Source organism: Centropristis striata, chromosome 2 (assembly GCF_030273125.1).
Source record: "Centropristis striata isolate RG_2023a ecotype Rhode Island chromosome 2, C.striata_1.0, whole genome shotgun sequence".
Taxonomy (NCBI): Eukaryota; Metazoa; Chordata; class Actinopteri; order Perciformes; family Serranidae; genus Centropristis; species Centropristis striata.
Genome location: NC_081518.1, coordinates 6470083 through 6491956, shown reverse-complemented (window position 1 = coordinate 6491956; position 21874 = coordinate 6470083). Strand labels below are relative to the sequence as shown.

The 21874-nt window shown below is 38.7% G+C and overlaps 1 protein-coding gene across 1 annotated transcript in view; it reads right to left on the bottom strand.

The window, feature by feature from the left end:
• Nucleotides 1-896: 896 nt before the first annotated feature.
• fam189a1 (family with sequence similarity 189 member A1) overlaps nucleotides 897-21874 on the bottom strand; it is a 158500-nt gene continuing 137522 nt past the window's right edge. The window contains exons 5-12 of the mRNA XM_059354913.1: nucleotides 17359-17466; nucleotides 14363-14523; nucleotides 11922-12057; nucleotides 7867-7945; nucleotides 6106-6876; nucleotides 5586-5657; nucleotides 4638-4960; nucleotides 897-1745 (exon numbers count right to left, since the gene is read on the bottom strand). Coding sequence (XP_059210896.1) covers nucleotides 1548-1745; nucleotides 4638-4960; nucleotides 5586-5657; nucleotides 6106-6876; nucleotides 7867-7945; nucleotides 11922-12057; nucleotides 14363-14523; nucleotides 17359-17466 — 1848 coding nt within the window. The 3' untranslated portion in view covers nucleotides 897-1547. The remainder of the gene's footprint in view (nucleotides 1746-4637; nucleotides 4961-5585; nucleotides 5658-6105; nucleotides 6877-7866; nucleotides 7946-11921; nucleotides 12058-14362; nucleotides 14524-17358; nucleotides 17467-21874) is intronic.

Sequence of the window (21874 nt, the reverse complement as noted above, 5' to 3'; positions counted from 1 at the left end):
TACAACTGCAGACAGTATTTGAAATATGTTTATTTAGTCCATTTAAACCTAGTTTGCATACCTTATTTCTCAATAACATGATAAACCCTTAGTTTAGAAAAAACAGGTGTGTAAACTCAAACTCTCTTGTGGAGAAAATTTGTTTTCCCTTAAAGAAAATAACATAATTTTAAATGGAAATGCAGCAAGAGAAAGCAATTTTGGGGGGGCTGTAATCTACTGTAAATCTAACCCTAAACCTGTCTTAATGCAATTTTGTTTAATAAACTTGCAGATTCATTGCAGCCTGACTTTTGGCTTGTAATATTAACACTATTCCTCAGATTAGTGTCAACAACCGCCTAGAGGCATTCTGTGAATTGACTAACTTGAAAGACCGGTGCTGAATACCAATGCTATGCAAACACCCGGTTAATTACGAGGACTATCTGTTCTTTCAACCTCTCTGAATGACCTTGAAACTTATCTGAGAATAAAATGTTGTAAAACATTTATTAAAGCCTATGATTAAAGGTCACATATTGTTACAATTGGTATTCATCAACTCACTTACAGTAATTCTCTGGTTTTGTAGCCTTCATCAAGTGGTTGTTGTTAGAATTTCTAGAGCTTCAATTATAAGCAAATTTAGGTAATTCTGCAAGGGGGAAATCATGTTGATCTGGCATGAAAAACAGTGGTCACAAAAAGATTCTTACCAATACTGACTAAAAGAAAAATCACTGGGTATAATTAGATACTTCCAATCAACTGCAAAATCACTTGAATGAAACAAACACCAAATTTATATTTATGGAAGTGCTATTGTTTTGTACAGTGTTTCGATAAGTCGTTCAAATGTAAACTGACATACATGATCCAGAAACATTGATTGAAAAAAGAATACAAACCAAGAGATACAAACTCATATTTTATTGTAACACTGATAAGAATTGTAACACAATGAGGTAAGTTAAATAATCCACATCTGTGATGTTCTTGAACCAGCGGCACCACAAAATATTCACCACCCTATCAGTAACAGTTCCACAAAGTCTGCAAACAATGGCTAGTAATGCCCAGTCCGTTCAGTTCACAGTTTAATACAAACATATTTCTTTCCGCTTCTTATGAGAACAAGAGGATTTCTGATAGACACAATCTCCTTTGTCTTTTAGTCACAGATCCAAACTTACCAGTTGTGTGTTTGTTTTTGTTTTTTTTGAGAGGTGAAACTGAGTAGAAAAGATCCCCTGAGGGAGAAACATTCTTTTTGTTTTTCTGATGAGAAAGAAGCCACTACAGACACTGGCAGGCTCAGTCTGAGTTTGCTACCATTTCTGCTGATGACTTGGCACGGTCTCACAGGGCACTAGGAGATACAGTATGAGACCATTTCAGTGTGTCTGTGCTGCAGTCACACTGTGAAAATAAATGATCTTTCAGTGCTGGAAGAGTTATCCATTACTCTACAGACATCTGCTGCAAAACACAGCACAGCGTGGCTGCAGCACCGGCACTCTGAAATGCCCTCAGAGTTCTGATCCGAGTCCTCGTTGGGAGAGTGGTCAGAGAATAGTTTCTTTGCACTCAAGGCTTTGTTCAGAGGAGGGGGAGTCCAGTGGGTTGGTGGAGGCGCTGGTTGTCTGTGGGAGGTGTTTTGGACGGCGCATGGAAGGGGACGAACTCAAAGCACCGCAGCTCTGAAGGTGAAGATCCTCGTGGCCGCGCTTCCTGGGGCTGCCGATAATACGCTGAGTCATCACCTGAACAACAAAACACAACAAAGAATGAAAGAGAGATACACTTACTCCAGGGATGGGCAACTGGAGGCCCGGGGGCCACATACGGCCCACACCCTCACTTGAAGTGGCCCTCAGTACAACTATGCATTTGAGCATGAAATCTTAAAAGTGCAGTGTAAAAATGCACAAAATTACTTCTTGCAATTAATGTTGCTGCTGTTGTTGCACTGAAAAAGAATCACAGTAAGTGGTTATTTCGTATTTGCTTCAAACCTTTTGTATTCCTATTTATACTGTTATACATGCATTTGAGCATGAAATATGTTAAGTGTGCACTGTAAACATATTTAAAATAGCAGTTTTATCATATCTGGTTATGTGATCACATTCCTTGTGTTATTTTGTCTTTTGTTGGTCTTTTATGCCTTTTTGGTCTTTTTGTGTCATTTTATGTCTTTTTTTTGGTCATTTTATGCCTTTTGTCTGTCTTTTATGACTTTGTTTTGGTAATTTTGTGTCTTCTTTGGTAATTTGTGTTTTTTGTGTGGTCATTTTACAGAATGTATTGGTAGTTTTGTGTCTTTTCTTGGAAATTGTATTTCTCTTTTAGTCTTTTTGTGTCTTTTTGTGTTATTTTATGTCTTTTTTACAAAAAAATAAAATATGGAATTTATCTACAATTTAATCCACTTTAATCCACTTGCAATTGCATCATAGCCTCCTCCATAGCCTCCTCCAATTGCATCATAGCCTTTGATCATCTGGCTCTTCACCATTTATATTCTTCTATACATTTTTGCCAAAACTAGCTACAACAGAAAAGACAGATTTTACATTCACTGCCAGTGCTTCACGCTGAGTGATTTGCTTGATTTGCAGTGAGAAATTGGCAAATTACTTTCATTGTAAGGCTCAAAGATGTGGCTCCAGAGGGATTTTTCTTTCTGTTTTTTGGCCAAAAATGTCTCTTTTCATGGGAAAGGTTGCCGACCCTGTTCTCGTCTCAGGACATCAGATAAACAGGCTGTTATGTATGCTGTAACATCTTATTCATAGGAATGACTGCCGTGGGAATAAAACTGTTTTTGTATCGATTTGTTTGACATTTTGGAAACTTGAACCTCCGTCCAGAGGGAGGGTGCTGAACTTCACAGTGTAGAGGATGTGAGACGTCATTCATATTGGATGAAGTTAACCGCTGTACCTGTCTGGTGTGCAGGGACTCCAAGTGTCTCACCAATTAGCTTACTGACCCTTCTGACAATCTGGTTCAAGGAGTTTTTGTTTTTCAAAGACAAATTCCCAAACCATGACACCAAAGAAAAGGATCAAAGTGACTCAATAAAAGCATAATAAAATATGGTCACCATGGTTTGTCGATTTTAAAAGTTAACAGTTTCCTTATGCCATGGGTCTTAAACTTGCGGGCCGCGGGCCAATTGCGGCCCTCGTGATGATATTTTGTGGCCCCCACCTTGATATGAAAGTTTAATGTGAGTTTTATATGAATGGCACTTTACAGTGTTGTGTGTGGAAGGTCCCTTTATTGCTCCAGCTGGAGCTTTGTTTTACTTGTTTCTATGACGATGTTAACAAAAAGAAAGGCAGCTGCTACCGGACCGTTTATTATCTGCCGTGTTGTTGTTACCGGAAGAAGTGGAAATGTTATGTAATGTAATTTTTGTGTCTTTGTTTGGTTATTTTGTGTCTTTTAAAAAAAAAAAAGTTGTCTTTTTTTGGTAATTTTGTGTATTTTTTTTGGTAATTTTGTGGGGGTTTTTTTTGTAATTTTGTGTCTTTTTTTGGTCATTTTGTGTCTTTTTATATAATTTTGTGTCTTTTAAAAGTAATTTTGTGTCTTTTAAAAGTAATTTTGTGTCTTTTCTTGGTAATTTTGATACTGCCTCCAGCGGCCCCCAGGTAATTTGAGTTTGAGACCCCTGCCTTAAGCGGTGCAAGACTTCTTTCTAAAATCAATGGTATTATTATTTTGTTTTGGACATGTTTAGCTGCAGGTAAGATTCCTCAGACCTGTCACGTCACTACTGACTGGTCCATGACTGCTCTCATAATCTTTGATCAGACTCACTATGACTAGATGAACTTATAGTCTTGTATGCTGAGTCCAGTTTTAGTCTATATTCCAGTCTCAAGACCACAGTCTTGCACTTGCGTCAAGGTGATCCTGGCTGCTGGTTTGGGATCGTTTTGACAGAACATTACCTGATTGGCTGATTCCACTGGTTTGATGCATTGGATCAGTTTTAGAAGATAAATCAATCTTGTTTATAGATGACAGTACAGGACTCGATTAGACTTGACTAGACCTGGTCTTGGACTTCACTTAGGCCACGTTTATACATAGCAGGATATTTAGAGAAACTAATATTCTCCCCCTCCGTTTTAAAAAATAACATTGTGCACATAACATTGTTTTCAAAAAAGTTGTCATTTGCATCAACCCGCATAAATACGCCATCGATCGCCATTATAAGTATGCCAAACCTATTATATGGGCGGCGGTGTAGGGAGAAGGATGAAGCCATGCAAGCCAATCAGAATCCTCAGAATCAACAACAACGAATAACACAAGCAACTTCCTGTTCCTTTCAAAACAACTAGATAGAATGAGAGTGAGAACCTAAAACCCCGTTTCTCCCAGTTGACATGACCGGAGATTTCCAAATTCTCCACTTTGCCCGGAGTTTTTAGAAATAATGGTTTTCTTTGATAAAAACTGGGTTTTCATGTAAATGAGAGGCCAAACCACATGCAAATATCTGCGTTTTCCCTTTGTGTAAACTGGGCCTTAGACTTGATGGCTGCTGCTCAACAACAAAACGAGAAACGTGCCAACAAACTGCTTGTTTGCATGACACTATCTGGAATTTTCACACTGTTTAATTCAGTTACCTGATCTATGACATTGGCACTAAAAATGGCCTCCTCCATGTGTTTCTCATCCGATTTGATGACACACTTGATGTTGTTGACAACCTGCTGGACTTCAGGAGGTAGACTGCAGCTGGAATGCTCCAGGAACTTGGCCACCAGTACTTTGGTGTCTTTGTACATCTTAAAGTCAGCCAGGGAGTGAGGGCGTTCGTTGGAGGAGTGTGTGTGCAGGGCGCGGGGCTTAAGCTGGATGTCAACTTTCCTGCCTTCCTTTTGCTGCTTCCTGACACTTAAGTGACCAGGTTTAGCTCCAACTACACCTGTTGTAACATCTGTTGGCTCTGAAGATAAAACAGAGAAGAGAAACACGTGGAATCACACATAATTCTTAATATCAAGGCTAATACCTGTGGATTAAGTGCTTTGAGTGAAGTGAAATCACAGTTTTCTCAGTCACTGACGTAACACATTTTCATTATCAGCTCAGTTATAATTGTTTTAGAGCTAATGCATTTTTTTTTAGATAATCCAGTGGGCCCAATGAGGTTTCAAATGGTTTATTTAAGGAATATTAAATCCTTCAGTTTAGTTGAAAAATGAAAGGTGCACTATCTGACTCTGGAGAAAGATATCAATTTTTTAAATCTTGTTCCCAGGTCATCAAATATTAGCTCTACAAACAGATTGTCAGATTGTCCCTCAGGTCTAATGAAAACAAATAAAAGCCATTATGAATAAACTAAGGACATATTCATTGTTTTTCCTTGATTGCAGAGTAAATATACACATTCAAGGTATATAATAATAATAATAATAATAAATATATATATATATTATTGAAACTACCCAACAGCTTTTTCATTGATTAGGCCATGGATTGCAAAAATAAAAACAGTATTATCTGTTTTTTTCAAATTAAATCTAATATTGTTTTACAAAATAAGATAAGAGTTTCTTTGATGGTACCTTGCTCTGGAGATGTATGAGTTGAATCTTCAGCAGCAGGGTGGTTCGCAGAGGCGCAGCCACTATTTTCTCCTGCAGAGGGAGACAAGAAACTTAGTGTGGGCAACGAGGCAGAAAGGAGCTGATGCTGGTTAGTGATTCACCATTGCTTATTGACAAGGGAAGGCTGTAGGGCTGCCACTAATGATTACTTTCATTATCACTTAGCCTGCTGATTATGTTCTTGTTTAATCAGCTATTAATGACTAAACATTAGTCAATAAAATCACAAGTTCTCAGAGTTTTTAAAGGTCTTACTTTGACCGCTCAACATTTAAAAACCCAGTGATGGTCTTTTTTTCCTACAATCTAATTAAACAGAGAAAAAGCACTGAATGCTCACATTGAAAATCTGGAACCAGAGAATGATTTGCACTTTTTGCATGAAAAATGATGGATTAGTTGACTAATCATTTCAGCTCTAAAAGGCTCACCACTCATGTAATATTCAAATGTATGGTATAAAACCTGCCGCACTCACTTCCTGTAGTAGAGGAGCAGGAGATAGGGTCACTGGTGGAACGGACTATGCGTGCCAGTTTGCGGTACCTCCTGGCTGCTCGGAGCCCCCGAGGCCTCTCTGAGGGCAAATAGCCACTTTGGGCTGAGGTAGAGGGGGGCTGCGATGCAGAGGAGGGTGACCAAACACTGAAACACAGCCTGGGGCCGCGCGGCCTGCTGGGAGGGGAAGGGGAAAGAGAAGGAGCCATAGGACTGATGGCAGAAGTCCCACCAGAGGAGGCCACGGAGGTGGGGGAGCAGGGCTGCGGCGGCGGGGGGATGGTGACGGGGAGCGTCAGCTTCCGGCTCATCATTCGGGCTTTAATGAGGGAGTGTGTTGGCGCTTTAGGTGGCTCCTCTGGTAAATGTTTGGCTGATGCGAGCTCGTCACAAATGTGCATTGAAGCCCTGAGTTCCTCACACGGGTGTGTGTTGTCTGCAGAATCCTCCTGGTCCAGATTGCTAAAGTTTTCCGAGGACCAGTCCGGAGAGCGCTCCAGAGACTCCTGGGTGTGCGAGGACTCGCTGTAGCCCGTGTCACTGGGGCGAGCGTCAGTGTTCGGCCGGCCTCGATGGTCACGAGTGCAAAGTTCCAGGCTGTTGCAGCTTCCGTCGATGGGGGCGGTGTGGGGCGTGCCATAGGGGGAGGAGTCAGAGCCTTGGACCTCCAGGGAGCACAAGTCCTCCGAGGAGCAAGTCTGGTCCTGATCAGCCACCTCAGACACCATCAGGGAGGCACTGTCCACCGAGGCTGAGAACAACAACAACAACAACAACATGACCACTAGTGGTAATTCTGTTCTCTAACACAAACAAGGCCTACAGAATTTCTTATTTAAACCCAACTGGGTCATAGTTTAATGAAAACCTCCGGCAGCAACTCTGTTACTCTCAGCTGCATCACTCAAAACAGTCCATGTTCAGTGGCGGTTCTACACAGGAGCTAACAGGGGCCACTGCCCCTGTGAAGAAGCCTTTGGCCCCTGTTGTGGCCCCTGTGTCAAATTAATAATAAAATGATCAATTTATAATGATGAACAATGGAACAATTCTAACCTTTTTTTTGTTCAAACAATATTTCATTGTACACAAGAGGAACCCAGAATGTGTCCATTGTATAATAGTTTAAATGTGCAATAAAATATTGTGTGTGTGTGTGTGTGTGTGTGTGTGTGTGTGTCTATATATATATATATATATATATATATATATATATATATATATATATATATATATATATATATATATATATATATATATACATATATATATATAGGACTATATATACTACATATAAGATCATTCTGACTGTACTGCAATTTCAAAATAAAAAAGTGATTGTGCACAAAAATGAGAAATGCCATTGTCATACAAAAAAAAACTGTTATTGTTGATGAGTCTCATTATTTAAATCAATGTATTTGTATATTCCAAATATACTTAAATCAGATGTTTAAATAAGCAAAAATAAAGATTTTGAATGCTTAAATATCATCTTTGCCATTTGTTAATTTGCTAATGTGCCCCTCTGATTAAACATTGGCCCCTCCTTGGCCCCCACAGTAAAATTGGTCTAGTACCGCCACTGCATGTTTCAACAACATATTTTGGTTTATCAGCTCTGCTGCACCATAAACAATGGTTCCTAGGGAACATATAACTTAACAATAATTCCTATTGTTACAACTAGAAGACAAAGACATCTGCCTGTGATGTTGACTGCAGTCTTGTCCGTCCTTACCCTGCGTGCTGAGTCCTGCAGTCGTGTTTCTCTCACACAGACTGGATCCAGTAGCCTGCTGCTCTATGCTAGTCGTGACCTGCGAAGAGGAAATTATTATTGAAGACAGGCAACATAAAAGCACTATGTGCATAGAATAAATTGAGCGGATGCTGAATATTTTGCATATACTGTGATGCATAAAAGTAGCAGTGTGGCTTCAACACCACAGTTGGTCTGTAGAGGGCTCTATAAGACCACGGCACACCCACAGAAATGTCTCACTTTAAAGGAAGATACTGTGTCATGTAGTGTTGAATAAGAAGCTTTAATTAGATTCACTGGGGTACAGTATGTGACACATATACGCTCATATAACTTCACATCATGCAGATCTTTAGTCTGAAATCGTCGGCTGAGTTTATTCTGCTCACTGACTGTTCTCGAACTGAATAAATCAATCACTGCCCGCTTCCCTTAGTTATTTACAGCAACTCCTGCTAATCTATTGCAGGCTGGAAAACCTTCTGCTTATTCCTTTTTGAAGGACACTATGAAGAGAACCATGGATTAACATGTATAATGGAAACAGGGGATTGAAAGCCTAAGGTGTTAAACGATGCTGAGAATATAATGGAAGATAAAGGGATTTGCTTGCACATTAGACAGTTATTTTTAGCTGTGAACAATGAGATGCAGCAAAGCCTCAGCATGAAAAAACTGCGATCGGTTCAACATGACTGTCAAGGGAGACCGCCTCAGTAAATCTGAAACAGCAGATAAATAATCGGATGAAATTGACAGGCAACTTCTCACAATACAGACAGAAGATGAATACAGTAGCAAAACCATTAAGATGCCAAGAACATCTGACAAGTTGATTGGGTTGATTAGATACACTGAGATGTCTGGTCTATAATATTGTATTATTCATTTTTTAGACTTTCAAGTCACTTTGGCTTAACCTTTAAATCCCCTTGTTTTGAAGGCTGTCTTATCAAAATTTAAAAGGCTTCAATTTTTGATAAAACGACTTCATTTTTATGCAATTCACTTATGATCATCTAACCATCATAAGGTGCACAGAAAACTGTTTAAAGAATATTTAGTCCATAATGTGTCATTGTTTGAAGGATTATTTGCTGGATGTTTTATCTCCCCCCTCTCTCTGTCAACCTAAACTGTAAAATAATGGCGAAAACATTAAATTTGTTGGTTTTTTTTCTGGTTTCATGCAGGAACTGCTGCTGTGTTGGTCTGTCAATTGGTCCAGAAATATCTAACCACCACTGGATGGATTGCCATGAAAGTTTGCAGAGACGTTTATGGTCCCCAGAGGATGAACCCTAATGACTTTGATGATCCCTGACTTTCCTGTTGCACAACAAGCAGGTCAAAATATCCACTTATCGTATGAAATATCTCAACATCTACTACATGCGTGGGCAACAGTAACTCTTGGTTCTCGGACTATCAATCCGAATGACTTTGATCTTCTAACTTTTCTTGAACAGAACCATAAAGTTGACATTTAAGGTTTCAGGTGAAATACCTTCACAGCTATTGGATGGATGGTCATGAAATTTGGTACAGACATTTATGTTCCCCAAGGGATGAAGTGTAATCACGTTGGTGATGCTCTGACTTTTCATCTGGTGCCATCATCAGGTCAAATTTTCCATTTCTCCACTACTTCGGTTTATAGCGAAACATCTCACATATTTCACATAAAATGTTTCACAACATTAAATAGAACGGTCGTATATTTCATAGGATAACACAGCAACCCGTTCATGAGGATCCACTGCATCATGCTGATGTTAGTATTCAGCTCACAGCGTTGATGTGCCAATAAGTCCAGTCTGACAGAGCTAGAGCTACTATAAATGTATTCATGTTTATTTAACCCTCCTGTTATGTTGCGGGTCAAATTGACCCATTTCAAAGTTTAAAAAAAAAAAAAAAAATCGTTAAAAGTATTTTTTCATAAAAATAAAAATTTAAAAAATATAAGTCATGTAAAACTATTGTATTGTATATGTTGTCATTGTCTTTCCAATGTACATAAAAAAAAAGCTTTAACATGCATTTTTATGAAAAATGAGTGAATTATCCTCATTGAACCATGATCTGTGAGAGGTAAAGAAAACTATTGTACTAAATATGGATTGGAAAGTTCAGTAATGGAGTTATTAATGAAATATAAACAATGCTTATTGGAATTTTTTAACAGGATTATAAACCACATCTTTTCCCCCGGAGGCTGTAGCGGGCTCAATTTTAGGATTATACTAAATATAATGATATCATATGAAACTAGAAGATCTAAGGAATCTAACGCTGCAAAGTTATGCTATTTTGGCGATTTTCAAAGCAGTCATGTGACCTCTGACGTCATGCTATCTCAATGAAAATAGTCTCTCTGTGTTCCCACAAGTCTCCTCTTTACATACATGCTGATAACATGCAGTTAAAGGCTAAAACCACATAGTTTTTCTCATGTAGCACAAATTTGCCATTTCCGCCTACTGTATTTGAATATTTGTGCATACTGAGGTCTCTGAACAGGCTTTAAATTATATAAAATGGGTATCAGTGGAAAGCTGAGACTCTTGTGGAGGAGCAGTTTTCTTCATGTGGGATGATGTGAGTCATCAGTAGTAGCCAGTTCATTGCAGTGAGGACATTTCTTGAGTCTCGACCTCTCTGTATAAAATGAGCTGCTGTGACCTGGAGGATAATCACAGCCTCATGAACTTTACAACCACAAACTAGAGACCTGGGGCATTCAGAGGATGTATAGCTTTCCTACGTATATTGACAATAAGAGGGTTTCTCAGCAGTTCTCAGCAGAACAGAAGTGCTCATCATCCAATCGCTTAAAATACAGAAATCTCCAAAATGACCAAAGTTTTTGAACCCAAATCTCAGCATGGATTCTTCTATGTTGTTCCATGGGTCTTTATATATTGATGTAATATTCTGGAGGTTTTCTCTGAGCATTTTTGTCCATTCCCGCTATGAAAAAAATTGCATTATTGAGCACCAAATGTGTGTAGCAAATGGTATCAACCTAAAATTGCTGCAGCAACTTCTGGGACACAGTTGAACCTGGACTGGACTTTAGAAAGTGTACTCTAATGTTATGACCCTTTATTCACCATAATAGGCTTCAATAAATAAATAATTACGTCATTTTTATTAGATATTTTTGACCAGAACGACTGGACACACAGTGCTGAGCTGCATCTCAAATTAATCTTCAGGTTTCAGCTTTCAGATGATGTTCACAACTTCTATGTAGCATTTATTGTTGAACCACCAACAACCACCAAAAAGGTATTTGAACAGTAAGAGGTTAAAGAAGATAGCTGAAATGAACTGAATACCTTCACTCTTGATCTACACCAGGGATGGGCAACCTAAATGCTGGAGGGGGCCACAATTGTTCATTGACACTACCACAGGGCCACACATAGGACCGTGCACTTAACCAGATATGATGAAACTGCAATTTTAAATATGTTTACAGTGCAGTAACTTAACATATTTAATGCTCAAATGCATGTATAACAGTATAAATAGGAATACAAAAGGTTTGAAGCAAATCAAAAATAACCAGTTACTGTGATTTATTTTTTTATCAGTGCAAGAACAGCAGACCAACATTAATTGTAGTAATTTTGTTCGTTTTTACACTGCACTTTTAAGATTTCATGCTCAAATGCATGTAGTTGTACTGAGGGCCACTTCAAGTGAGGGTGCGGGCCTTATGCGGCCCCCGGGCCTCCAGTTGCCCATCCCTGATCTACACTGACGACTACGACAAGTATCACACTGACCGCTCTAGCGACCTATAAAGCACTTGTGTCCTAATGGACTAGAACTCAACCCACGGCTCTGACTCTTGCTATTTTTCTTGACTTCATCCTCGCTTATGTTGTATTACTCTCATTAGTACGTCGCTTTGGATAAAAGCGCTGTCTGCTAAATGACATTGTAGAATTGTAGGATTGTAGCTGACCCATGATTGGCCTCATCCCTTTTTGGAAGCAAACAAATGAGACAGCTCTCACCTGGCTGGCGGGAGTCTGTCCCACCACAGACTCGTACGGCGGAGGCAGGTCAGTTGGGTACAGAGTCCCTGGGCTGTTGATGGGCACTCCATAGATGGCACTGAAGGGAGAGTGGGGGAAGTCCAGGTGCAGACCTCTGTCAGGGGCAGAACAGCAGAGATTCAATCAAACAATAAAAAACAAAATAAACATCCAAATCACATCTCAAATAGCTGGAATATAAAGAGTGGTGAGAAGAGAAAAAAAGAGCTCCTCATGCAGTTTATAAAGACTGACACAGCATGTCTGAACGGTCTAAATCAATCCCGTCCAAGTGAAAATGACACTATATTGTCTAATAAAAATGTGTAGAAAGAAAGGATGAAAAATATCCTCTTGTGCCCAACACTCCAATCCAGACGATATATATTCGAGTAGTGTTTTATTCTATGAGCACCACCTCTGTTTCATGTGGTGCCAATTAAGAATAAGCAGCCATGCGTGCAGTCATATCTTTTAATTACAACCCCATTCTCCTCTAAAGTGGCAGAGCATGAAATACAACCTGAGAGTTTCCACCAATCATCCGAGGCATGATGATGTCATGACACATCCCTGGCCCTGGGCAGGGACGCCATAAATGCTTCCTCTGCCTTGTTTATATTTATGGCGTAATTGACAAACAGATGTGGCTTCCTGCCAAATGGCTACAGCGGCAGCGTTTTCTCTGGCAAGGTTGAGAAAATGAAGGTAGTGATGAGGGAGGGGTGGACCCATCTTCCACAGCAGCTGAGAATCAGGGATGTCGCAGCTGCTTAATGGGGGGAAATGCTGCGAGCTGACCATGGATGATAAGACCATATGTGATGGTCACAGTCCGAGAGTAAACAGACACATGCCACTGCTGCTTCATGTGATGGATTTGGGGGTTTGTCTTTGGAGGCAAATGTTGCTCTTGGCATCTGAATATTCACCATTTTGTACAGTCACCAGCCACTTTATTAGGTACACCTGTTCAACTGCTTGTTTTACGCAAATATCTAATCAGCCAATTACATGGCAGCAACTCAATGCATTTAGGCCGAAGACATGGTGAAGACGAGCTGCTGAAGTTCAAACTGAGCATCATAATGGGGAAGAAAGATGATTTAAGTGACTTTGAACGAGGCATGGTTATTGGTGCCAGACGGACTGGTCTGAGTATTTCACTTACTGCTGATCTAACAACCAGCTCTAGGGTTTCCAGAGAATGGTCTTAAAAAGAGAAAATGTCTAGTGAGCTGCAGTTCTCTGGGACAAAATGCCTTGTTGATGCCAGAGGTCAGAGGAGAATAGATAGACTGGTTCGAGATGATAAAGTAACTCAAATAACCACTCGTTATAACCAAGGTATGCAGAAGAACATCTCTGAACCATAGGCAGTATAAATAATGGACACAGTGACCGACGGTGACGTCACCCATTGTTTTGTGGACTCCATGGAGTGTCTATTAGTCCAACTAAACACTGAACAAGACATTTTAAATGAACAAAACATGTCATTCAGTGAAAATACAGTGAAAGGGTCAATGTTATGAGACCAAAGCGGTAAACTTTTTTATATGTATATACCGTTATATATAACTTTATTGACACGTTGCCGTGGATACGCATTGTTCTGCTTCTCTCCTGATGACTGCTCGCCTTGTTAGTGACCTGTCAATCGAAGGTAGCCCCGCCCCAAATCATACGATTCTTTATCTTCTATTTTCTTCTAAATGGGGCCTTTTTTTGATCTATTAACATCAAATTGTCTTGAAGAAGATTTTTTACTAGTGATTGAGACTATAGTGTTGTCCTAAAAAATATTTCTAAGGTAATAAATCAAGTGAGAAATTTTCTCATTTTGCATTGAAATCAATGGACAGAAATGCTTTTGCAGCCACACTTAGCGCCCCCTGCTGGAATTTTTGGTAGAATGCAGCTTAAGGCACTTCCTGGTTTGCCTCCCTGCTCAGACCCGGAAGTTGCCGCCTGCTCTGAACGCACAACATTACCAACTTTGAAGCAGCAGACCACACCGCCACTTTATTAGGTACACCTTGCTTGCTAATAGAGTGGCTGGTGAGTGCAGTTCATTCATTCTAATTGTCTAATAAAGGTTTAGTAATAGCTGTGGCTATCCACTCAGTAGAAGACATTATACTTTAATGTTGTCATTGGAAAACAAAGAGTTTTCTGAGCTTCTCTCTAACAAGAGTATTTTGAGCTACAAGGCATTTTTCATTTCCAAAGGGAGTTCCTATTTTCAAATAGACTCATGTGTGTAATTGCAAAACTTTGGACTATATTTATAAAAAAAAATTACAACTTTTATTGTGTCTTCCCTGAAAGGAATCCAAAAATCAGAGTTTGTGGAGCACAGAGCACTTTGTGTTACTGAGCGAAGATGTGATGCTGATGAGTCGTGCTGTGCCTCTCACCTCTGTCCGTCCATTGAGGGGGTGCAGGTGTACTCCGGGGGGTAGTAGGGTGGTGGGGGGATGGGAGGAATAAACTCATCAAAGTCCAGTGTTTGGTGCAGGATGGTTCCATGGGGGGTCATACAGTCAGCGTTTAGGGCGCGCGCTCTGTGTGGCATAAACTGAAAAACAACATAAAAACAACCATTATCAGACTTTTATTACAGTTCTTAGTTGTTTATTCATTATTTTTGGACCATACTTCATCCAGGGAGGCATGACTGAGCTCCTCTCCGGTGTTTTTTATTCCCATCTGTGCTTGTTGGCCACTGAACGAGCTTCACTGCAGCAACTGTGAGTCAAGTGCCTTGCCCAGGGACACCTCGACAGCAGCGCTGCTCATTTACTTTCTTCGCTCAGACGTTTCTAAGTGGGACAACTTTCCAGTCACAGCCAGCCTGCTTCTCTAATCTCCAGGCTGCCACTGCTGCTATTGACTCGGCTAAATTTACTGAGCTAAATAAAAGGTTAACACCTCTTGTGGTAAATGGGAAAACTGGGCCACTCTCGGAAACTCTCCCAGACTGTTAGAGATAAGACACACTGCTTTTATCCTTTATCTTTTACTTATTCTACTGTTGGATTTGTCTTATTCTATTTTACTGTATCTTCCTATTTTGTTTTGCTCTTTTTTTCAATCCTATTTATATGTCTTTTTATATTACCTTGTGTTTCTTTCATATAGTTTCTTAATGTTTTTCTGAGTTATTTGAAGCCTTTTGAATTGCCTTGTTGTTGAAAGGTGCTACATAAATAAATGTTATTTGCCTTTTCTCTCTGTGTGAAGCAATATTAAAAGGCACCACCATGTTCAGCCACTTCAGTTTTTTAGAGTGTTTTTTCAGCTTTTTCTGTCTTCTTAGGTGTTTTCCCTTATCAAATACTGTAACTTTCTACTTTGATACATTCAGGTCATGTCTTTAAGACATGTAATTACAGATAAACAAAAAAAACTGCTCTCACTGATCATTCACATTAATTATTAATTCATTAATTAACACCAAAATGCATAAATATCTACGGTTATCCACAGGTCTAGACAGTAAGAGCACTAAGAACGACTTGTCTGCAGCTTCATCATCTAAAATTGGGCCACTGAAGCAGAAACCACTGGGAATTAAATGAGGTGATGTAGTGTAAAGAGATGGGTCAAACAATGTCCAATGTTTGCGTCCTGCCCCAGACTATTGAACTTTAATAGTTTAACAAACAAACCGTGATCTTTTCCAAAACCTAACCAAGGAATTTTGTTTAAATGTGTTCTTCACTGTTGGGGCTTATACAGGTGCAGTGATTGCTCATGTTGGACATTCATAGGATAATGATGAAATAATGGAGCTAACTCTCCAAATATATCATATAAACTGAAACATGACAATGGTTTGACGCTCCTTCTAACTCTGTTTTGGTCTCCACCAACTGCTGGGGGAAACATTTAGCTGTTTAGGTTTATTTGCACAGTTATAATTACATAAAATGACAAAGATAACATACAGTGTAAAGTACAGGGAGAGGCAGAAAACCCAGATGGGCTTATTTAAAGCCTCCACCTAAAATGTCATAGTTATAAGAAAGTAATAAACTGATAATAGAAATAACATATGTATGACATCAACAACAAGTTATAATGACAATAACAAAAATAATTTAAAAACAAAAATGAACATGATATAATGTGTATTTGTGTGTGAATTAGAATTTTAAAACAGCAGTTAAATGGGCTTTTAGACATCTTTTGAAACATTTTATAGAGATGGAGTTCTTTGTCAGATGGGAAAAAGGATTCCATAAATTAGTCCCTAAATTTAACAGTAAATTGACCTCTGCATAATGCTCCAATGTGTTCACCAGCGAGGCTCTAACTTTGTTTGAGTGCTGTTTGGTGCAGAGCAGGTAAAAAAATATAGGTATTTTTCTAAGAAAACAGCCAACTCAGGCTAAACTGATGAGAGCAGTGAGAGAAAACTTAATTTGTGGTCTTGAAAACCAAAAGAATGAGCTGAAACCTTTGCAAAAAAAGCTCCATAGAGCTGAGGGAAACTGGTGATAATATTCTGCAGGCTCATCACCATGACTGATTCCTTTCACATGCATACATGCGCTGATACAAAAATATTAATTAAAGCATGTCAGATTTACATTTGAATCTTTGTTTTGACTTGTGAGCCACATGGAAATGAAACTAATGTAACGCTGCACTCTGAGTTCAACTTTATTGATTTTACTAGCTGCTATATAGCCGAGATTACTGCTGATTTCCTGCCACATCAACCTGTTTATGAACGAGCTTCACATTCAGCCAAGAGCACCAGTTTTAATACCCAGACTAGTTTCAGCATGCACAAAATTTACAACAGAGCTCATAAAATGTGTAAAAGGCTCTTGAATCAAATATTACTGCAAAGCCATTTCATATGTGGGATGGAGTTGGCAGTGTGGCTCTACCTTTCCAGTTGCTGATGTGTTTAGAGGCATGAAATAACTATTGTTGGTGTGGAACACAAAGGGAGCTTGGCCATGCTAATTTCCCTCATGACTGAAAGCATTTAGCTTTCGGTAATAGTTTCATTGTTCCACATAAAATGACAAAAGAGGGTCACAATGAGGACGCTGTCCCTTTGAGGAGAAAATCCAATGAGATGTTGAGCTGTTTTCTTCAAATTCAACATATTATTGAGATGCAGGCGGACACTGAGAGAGGCCCCGTGGCAATTGACCTTCACTGTGTATGTTTGTATTCACTTGTATTTACCAAGCAGGATGACTCAACCAAAACTCAAACATTATTCTCCACTATCTCAAGACAGATAAAGCTGGGCGCATCATTCCTGAGCTGCTTCTGTTTATCTGACCTGATGATCTTCAGACTAAAAAATGATTTTTATTTTTGGCAGGATGGCCACTGAAAGGAAAATAAAGTCGGCCATTGTTGTCGTGTGCGCGTCCATCACACTCACCATCTGCAGCACATCAGTCGAGACCATCTGCATGCAGCACATGGCGGTGGCCAGAGCACACACAATGGTGGAGATGACGTTCAGGGCACATACGCTGAACAGCAGCTCCTAAAGGAGAACAGGGAGAGGAGGAGACTGTTAAAGGGACAAAAGGAGAGGAGGAAGAGTGTGAAAAATACGAGGAATGACGAAGAGAAGGTGAAGAGAGGAAGAGAAGACTGTTAATCAATATGTGCTGTGTGTGAGTCTGAGTGTGTGTTTGTGTGCGTGCGTGTCTATGTGTGTGTGTGTGTGTGTGTGTGTGTGTGTGTGTGTACATACAGATGTGTATGTGGGGATGGGAGGGGTGGGTTTTGTCATTTTTATTGTCTGTTTTTATTCTTATTTTTTGTAAAGCACTTTGTGTTTCATTTCTATGTATGAAAAGCGCAATATAAATAAAGTTTGATTGATTGATTGAAGATTATGAACGTTAAGGTGCACCTGTTTCAAATGTTACCAGCCCATTAAATTGCCATTATTAGTTGTTATTACCACATGCAAATGGCTCAGCAGGTGCAGATGGTCGTCATAATGGATGTATTATAAGAACTGCTCAGCCCATAGACTTAACATTACAATGATGTCACAGATTTAAAAATAGTTTTCTCGGCTCAAGGAACATTTTACAAACATAAAACCTTCATGGATAAAAAGTTCATGATATAAAAAGTCATAATGTATGCATTTCAAGGTTTCCTGTCTAGATGTGTCTTTTACTATTGTGGTCAATGGAGAAAATCCTTTTAGGGCCATAGAGGGATTTTGTTGCAAGTGGCCACTTTTTGTGGGCTGCCTATCAGAAAGATTCAGATTCAAATTCAGATTTGGCTCCCCTTCCTAAATTACGTGCAGGGTCATTATAATATACCGCCCCCATATCTGAGTATCTCCACCCACAGCTTGAGAGCTACATTTGCAAATATGCGTCATATTTTTGTTGTAAGCCACCAAAGCAGACTGGGAATACAGGTCTATTCACACAGACAGTATGAGAAAACCAATATATTTTTTGAACATTAAAGCGTGTTCTAGTCAAAACCCAAAATACAAGTATGAACCTGTATGTAATCTGTAGCAGCCCATTTAATAGGCTGATAACATCCTTCTCCCTTCAAGATAAGAGGGAGTCGGAGGAGATAACGCAGAAACAAAGATGAATAAGTGGCAGAGACTTTGACTTCAGATGTTTTAATTTAAATGTCTCAAAATAAAAGGAAGTAAATTCTCCAGCTGATGCAGCTGCAACCACAGACATACTGTACAAAAGCACAAATATAATATTAAACAGAGCTGCCCCAAAATATATATGAATATAACAATAAAATATTGATTTTCAACCCTTAATAATAATAATAATAATAATAATAATAATAATAATAATTATAATTATAATTATTATTATTATTTTTAATTTTTTATTTTTTTTATTTTATTATTATTATCATTATCATTATCATTTATTATTATTATTATTATTATTATTATTATTATTATTATTTTAATTTAAATTAATTAATTATTTTATTTATCTTTTTTATTTTGTGTGTGTTTTTTTTTTTACTGTATTTATCGATCTATTTTTACTGGTATTCTTGAGATTTTACTAACAGCATTATTATTTTTTATTATTACTTTACTTAATTAATCTAATTGTTTTTTTAATAGGGTGACATCACCCTTCTCAACATCCTAGAAGGTGCAGCTTCCAATCTGTACCATGAGGCTGTTAACACTGGTTTAAAAAGGTGTAAAAGGAGAACAAAAATAGGTGACAGCGGAACAAAAGGAGACGACACGTATAGGACTGAAGGTGACACAAACATCCTTGACGTCACCAGTAAGGCAAACAGTTCTAGAAAGCACAGCTGGGAGACAATGCAGAGAGAGAACAGTTGTACAAACATCTGGTTCAGAAAGAAAACCACACAGAGTCTAATTTACATTGTTAACATTTCTAGAAGAAAATTCAAAAGGTTAAAGATTGATAAAAGAGAATTATGATGTCTGTGTAAGTGGGGGCCTCACAAACAAATTCAATAACAGGGAAAACAACCTCATAAACATCCAAGGTTAAGCACGGGCATATCCACATTCACACATGAGAGGGGACAAACCAGTATTGAACCTGTCAGCAGAAATAAATGTGCATGCTGGTGAAATACTATCCCAGCACCCTGAATCAGAGAAATTATGTATGCCTGCAGTCCCATCAGGCTGCAGATTGTGCCGTTCTTCTAAAAGGTATAAAAATAATCATCTTAAAGTGGCTTCATTTTAAACCATATCGAGTTTTGTACATCCTAACAAATGAACCTATAATAACTGTACTGTGTGAATTAATTTCCTGAAGAAGAGAGCCGGAGCTGTTATACCACCTGCATGGTAATTGGCTCTGGGAATAGCAACTGTCTGGCACACAGAGCATGTAGAGATGATGTTAGCAGTTTATAGTGCTGCTTCAAAATGAGAGAAACAAAAAATATAATTTATATTTGTGTATATGATGTGCAGTCCTCTCGGATGTTTGAATACAACCGTTAACTGTGCTCTTTTATAAAGTTCACAGGGACACATCTGTCACAACAAACTCCCTCTCATAACCACTGTGATAACACTATTATCAGGGCTACTGTTGTTGAACAGTGTTGAGCTGTGAAACGATGAGAGGGAGTCGCAGGAGATAACGCAGGAACACGTGTGAATATGTGGCGGAGACTTTGACTTCAGATGTTTTAATTTAAATGTCTCAAGACCAAAGGAAGTTGATTCTCCAGCTCATGTAGCTGTGACCACAGACATCTATCTATAAAAGCAAGAAGCGTGTGTGTGTGTGTGTGTGTGTGTGTGTGTGTGTGCACTTCATCTTAAAATGAAACGTAGAAGAAGTTATCTTCTTCCATTTTTCCAACCTGTGTTATGATGACGGGGTTGTTTTAGCTCCTCGCTCATTCAAACTTGCTGCAACTTTTGTTCAACGTGGCTCAAAATATTATAACATTTTCCCAACTTATCTGCTTTCTGCCCCTGATCCTGAGCCTGTCATCATCCTCTTTGCTCTCAAAAGTGAAAGCTTGCACATAACTTTGTTGCATTATATTGAAACTGTGTTCAGATGAATTCAAATGCAAGAGTGCATTGTTGTGATTATGATTATTTTATTATATGTGTGTTCTGGTTATTTAAACATGATTAAACATGCCGCCTTTAATATGGCTATGAAAAAGCTTATTGCATTTTTTTTTTGAAGGTGTGGGGGATTGGGGGTGCGGTTGGGACATAGAAAGGGGTGCGCGGCTAAAAAAGTTTCGGAACCGCTGCTGGTCTAGGGCATATCTCGCTGACCGTTAGTCAGACTGACCTAAGATTTCGTATGTGGCTTGTGCATGGCACGAAGGTGTCATTATTTACGTAAGACGTGTTGCGGCATTGCACTGTTTTCGATCGGACGCCTTTTAGTTTAGCTCCGCCCCATTGTGTGATAGGCCTACACCTGGTCAGTAACACAATTCACTCTGGATTTACACCCTGACTCATCTCATCTGTAAGTCTAGTTAGCCTACCTAGCTTTAGGAGTTTTAAAGTGCGCTACAAGGTTCAAATTTCCAATAATATTCAAATAGTTTCCAGCGAATATCAATGTTCAATGTGTATGTGCTGGATGGTGTGGTACCTTATGAAAAGTAAGTGTTTTATGGAGTTGCAGACGTTGTAGTTTGGCATGTAATGTATGAATACATACTTCCTACAGGCACTGCACTAGTATTATAACAGAGCTGCCCCAAAATATATAAAAATATAACAATAAAATATATAAGAATAGCTGAAAAAACCTTTAATTATTATTATTATTATTTAATTTTAATTAATCAATTATGTATATATATATATTGTTTGTTTTGTAGGAGTGATTTTTATAAAAAAATTTTTTACTGTATTTATTTTGTTTATATTCACTGGTATTATTAAGATTTTACTAATAGGATTATTATTTTTATTATTACTTTACTTAATTAATTTAATTATTTTTTTCTCTTAGTTTGTAGTTTCCCAGGAGGGGGTGGGTGGGATGCAGAGTTTTGCATGTTTTGTACATTCTTTGATGTTCATTGCAGATTTTTTACTTTCTTAAAACTCAACAAACATATTTGAACAACAACAACAACATAATTCTTTACAGACAACCGCAGCAGAGCCTTGCAGCGCTGGAATGAAAACCTCACTACACACAAAGTGTTTTCCAGCCTGTCACAGAGATTATTCACCACATTTAGGAGGGACATAATAACCAGTGACATTACAAACCCCCCTCTTGTATTAGGCTGCTGCTGATCTGCAGAGAGGACAGCCACGTCCCCCTCTGAGATCAACAGGTTTGTTGTCTGGATGCAGGTAGCCTGACTTTACTTCTCCCATAAAATTACATTTTATGTCAGTTTTTTTATATCAGTTCCTCACCCTGTGTTGCCTTGAATGG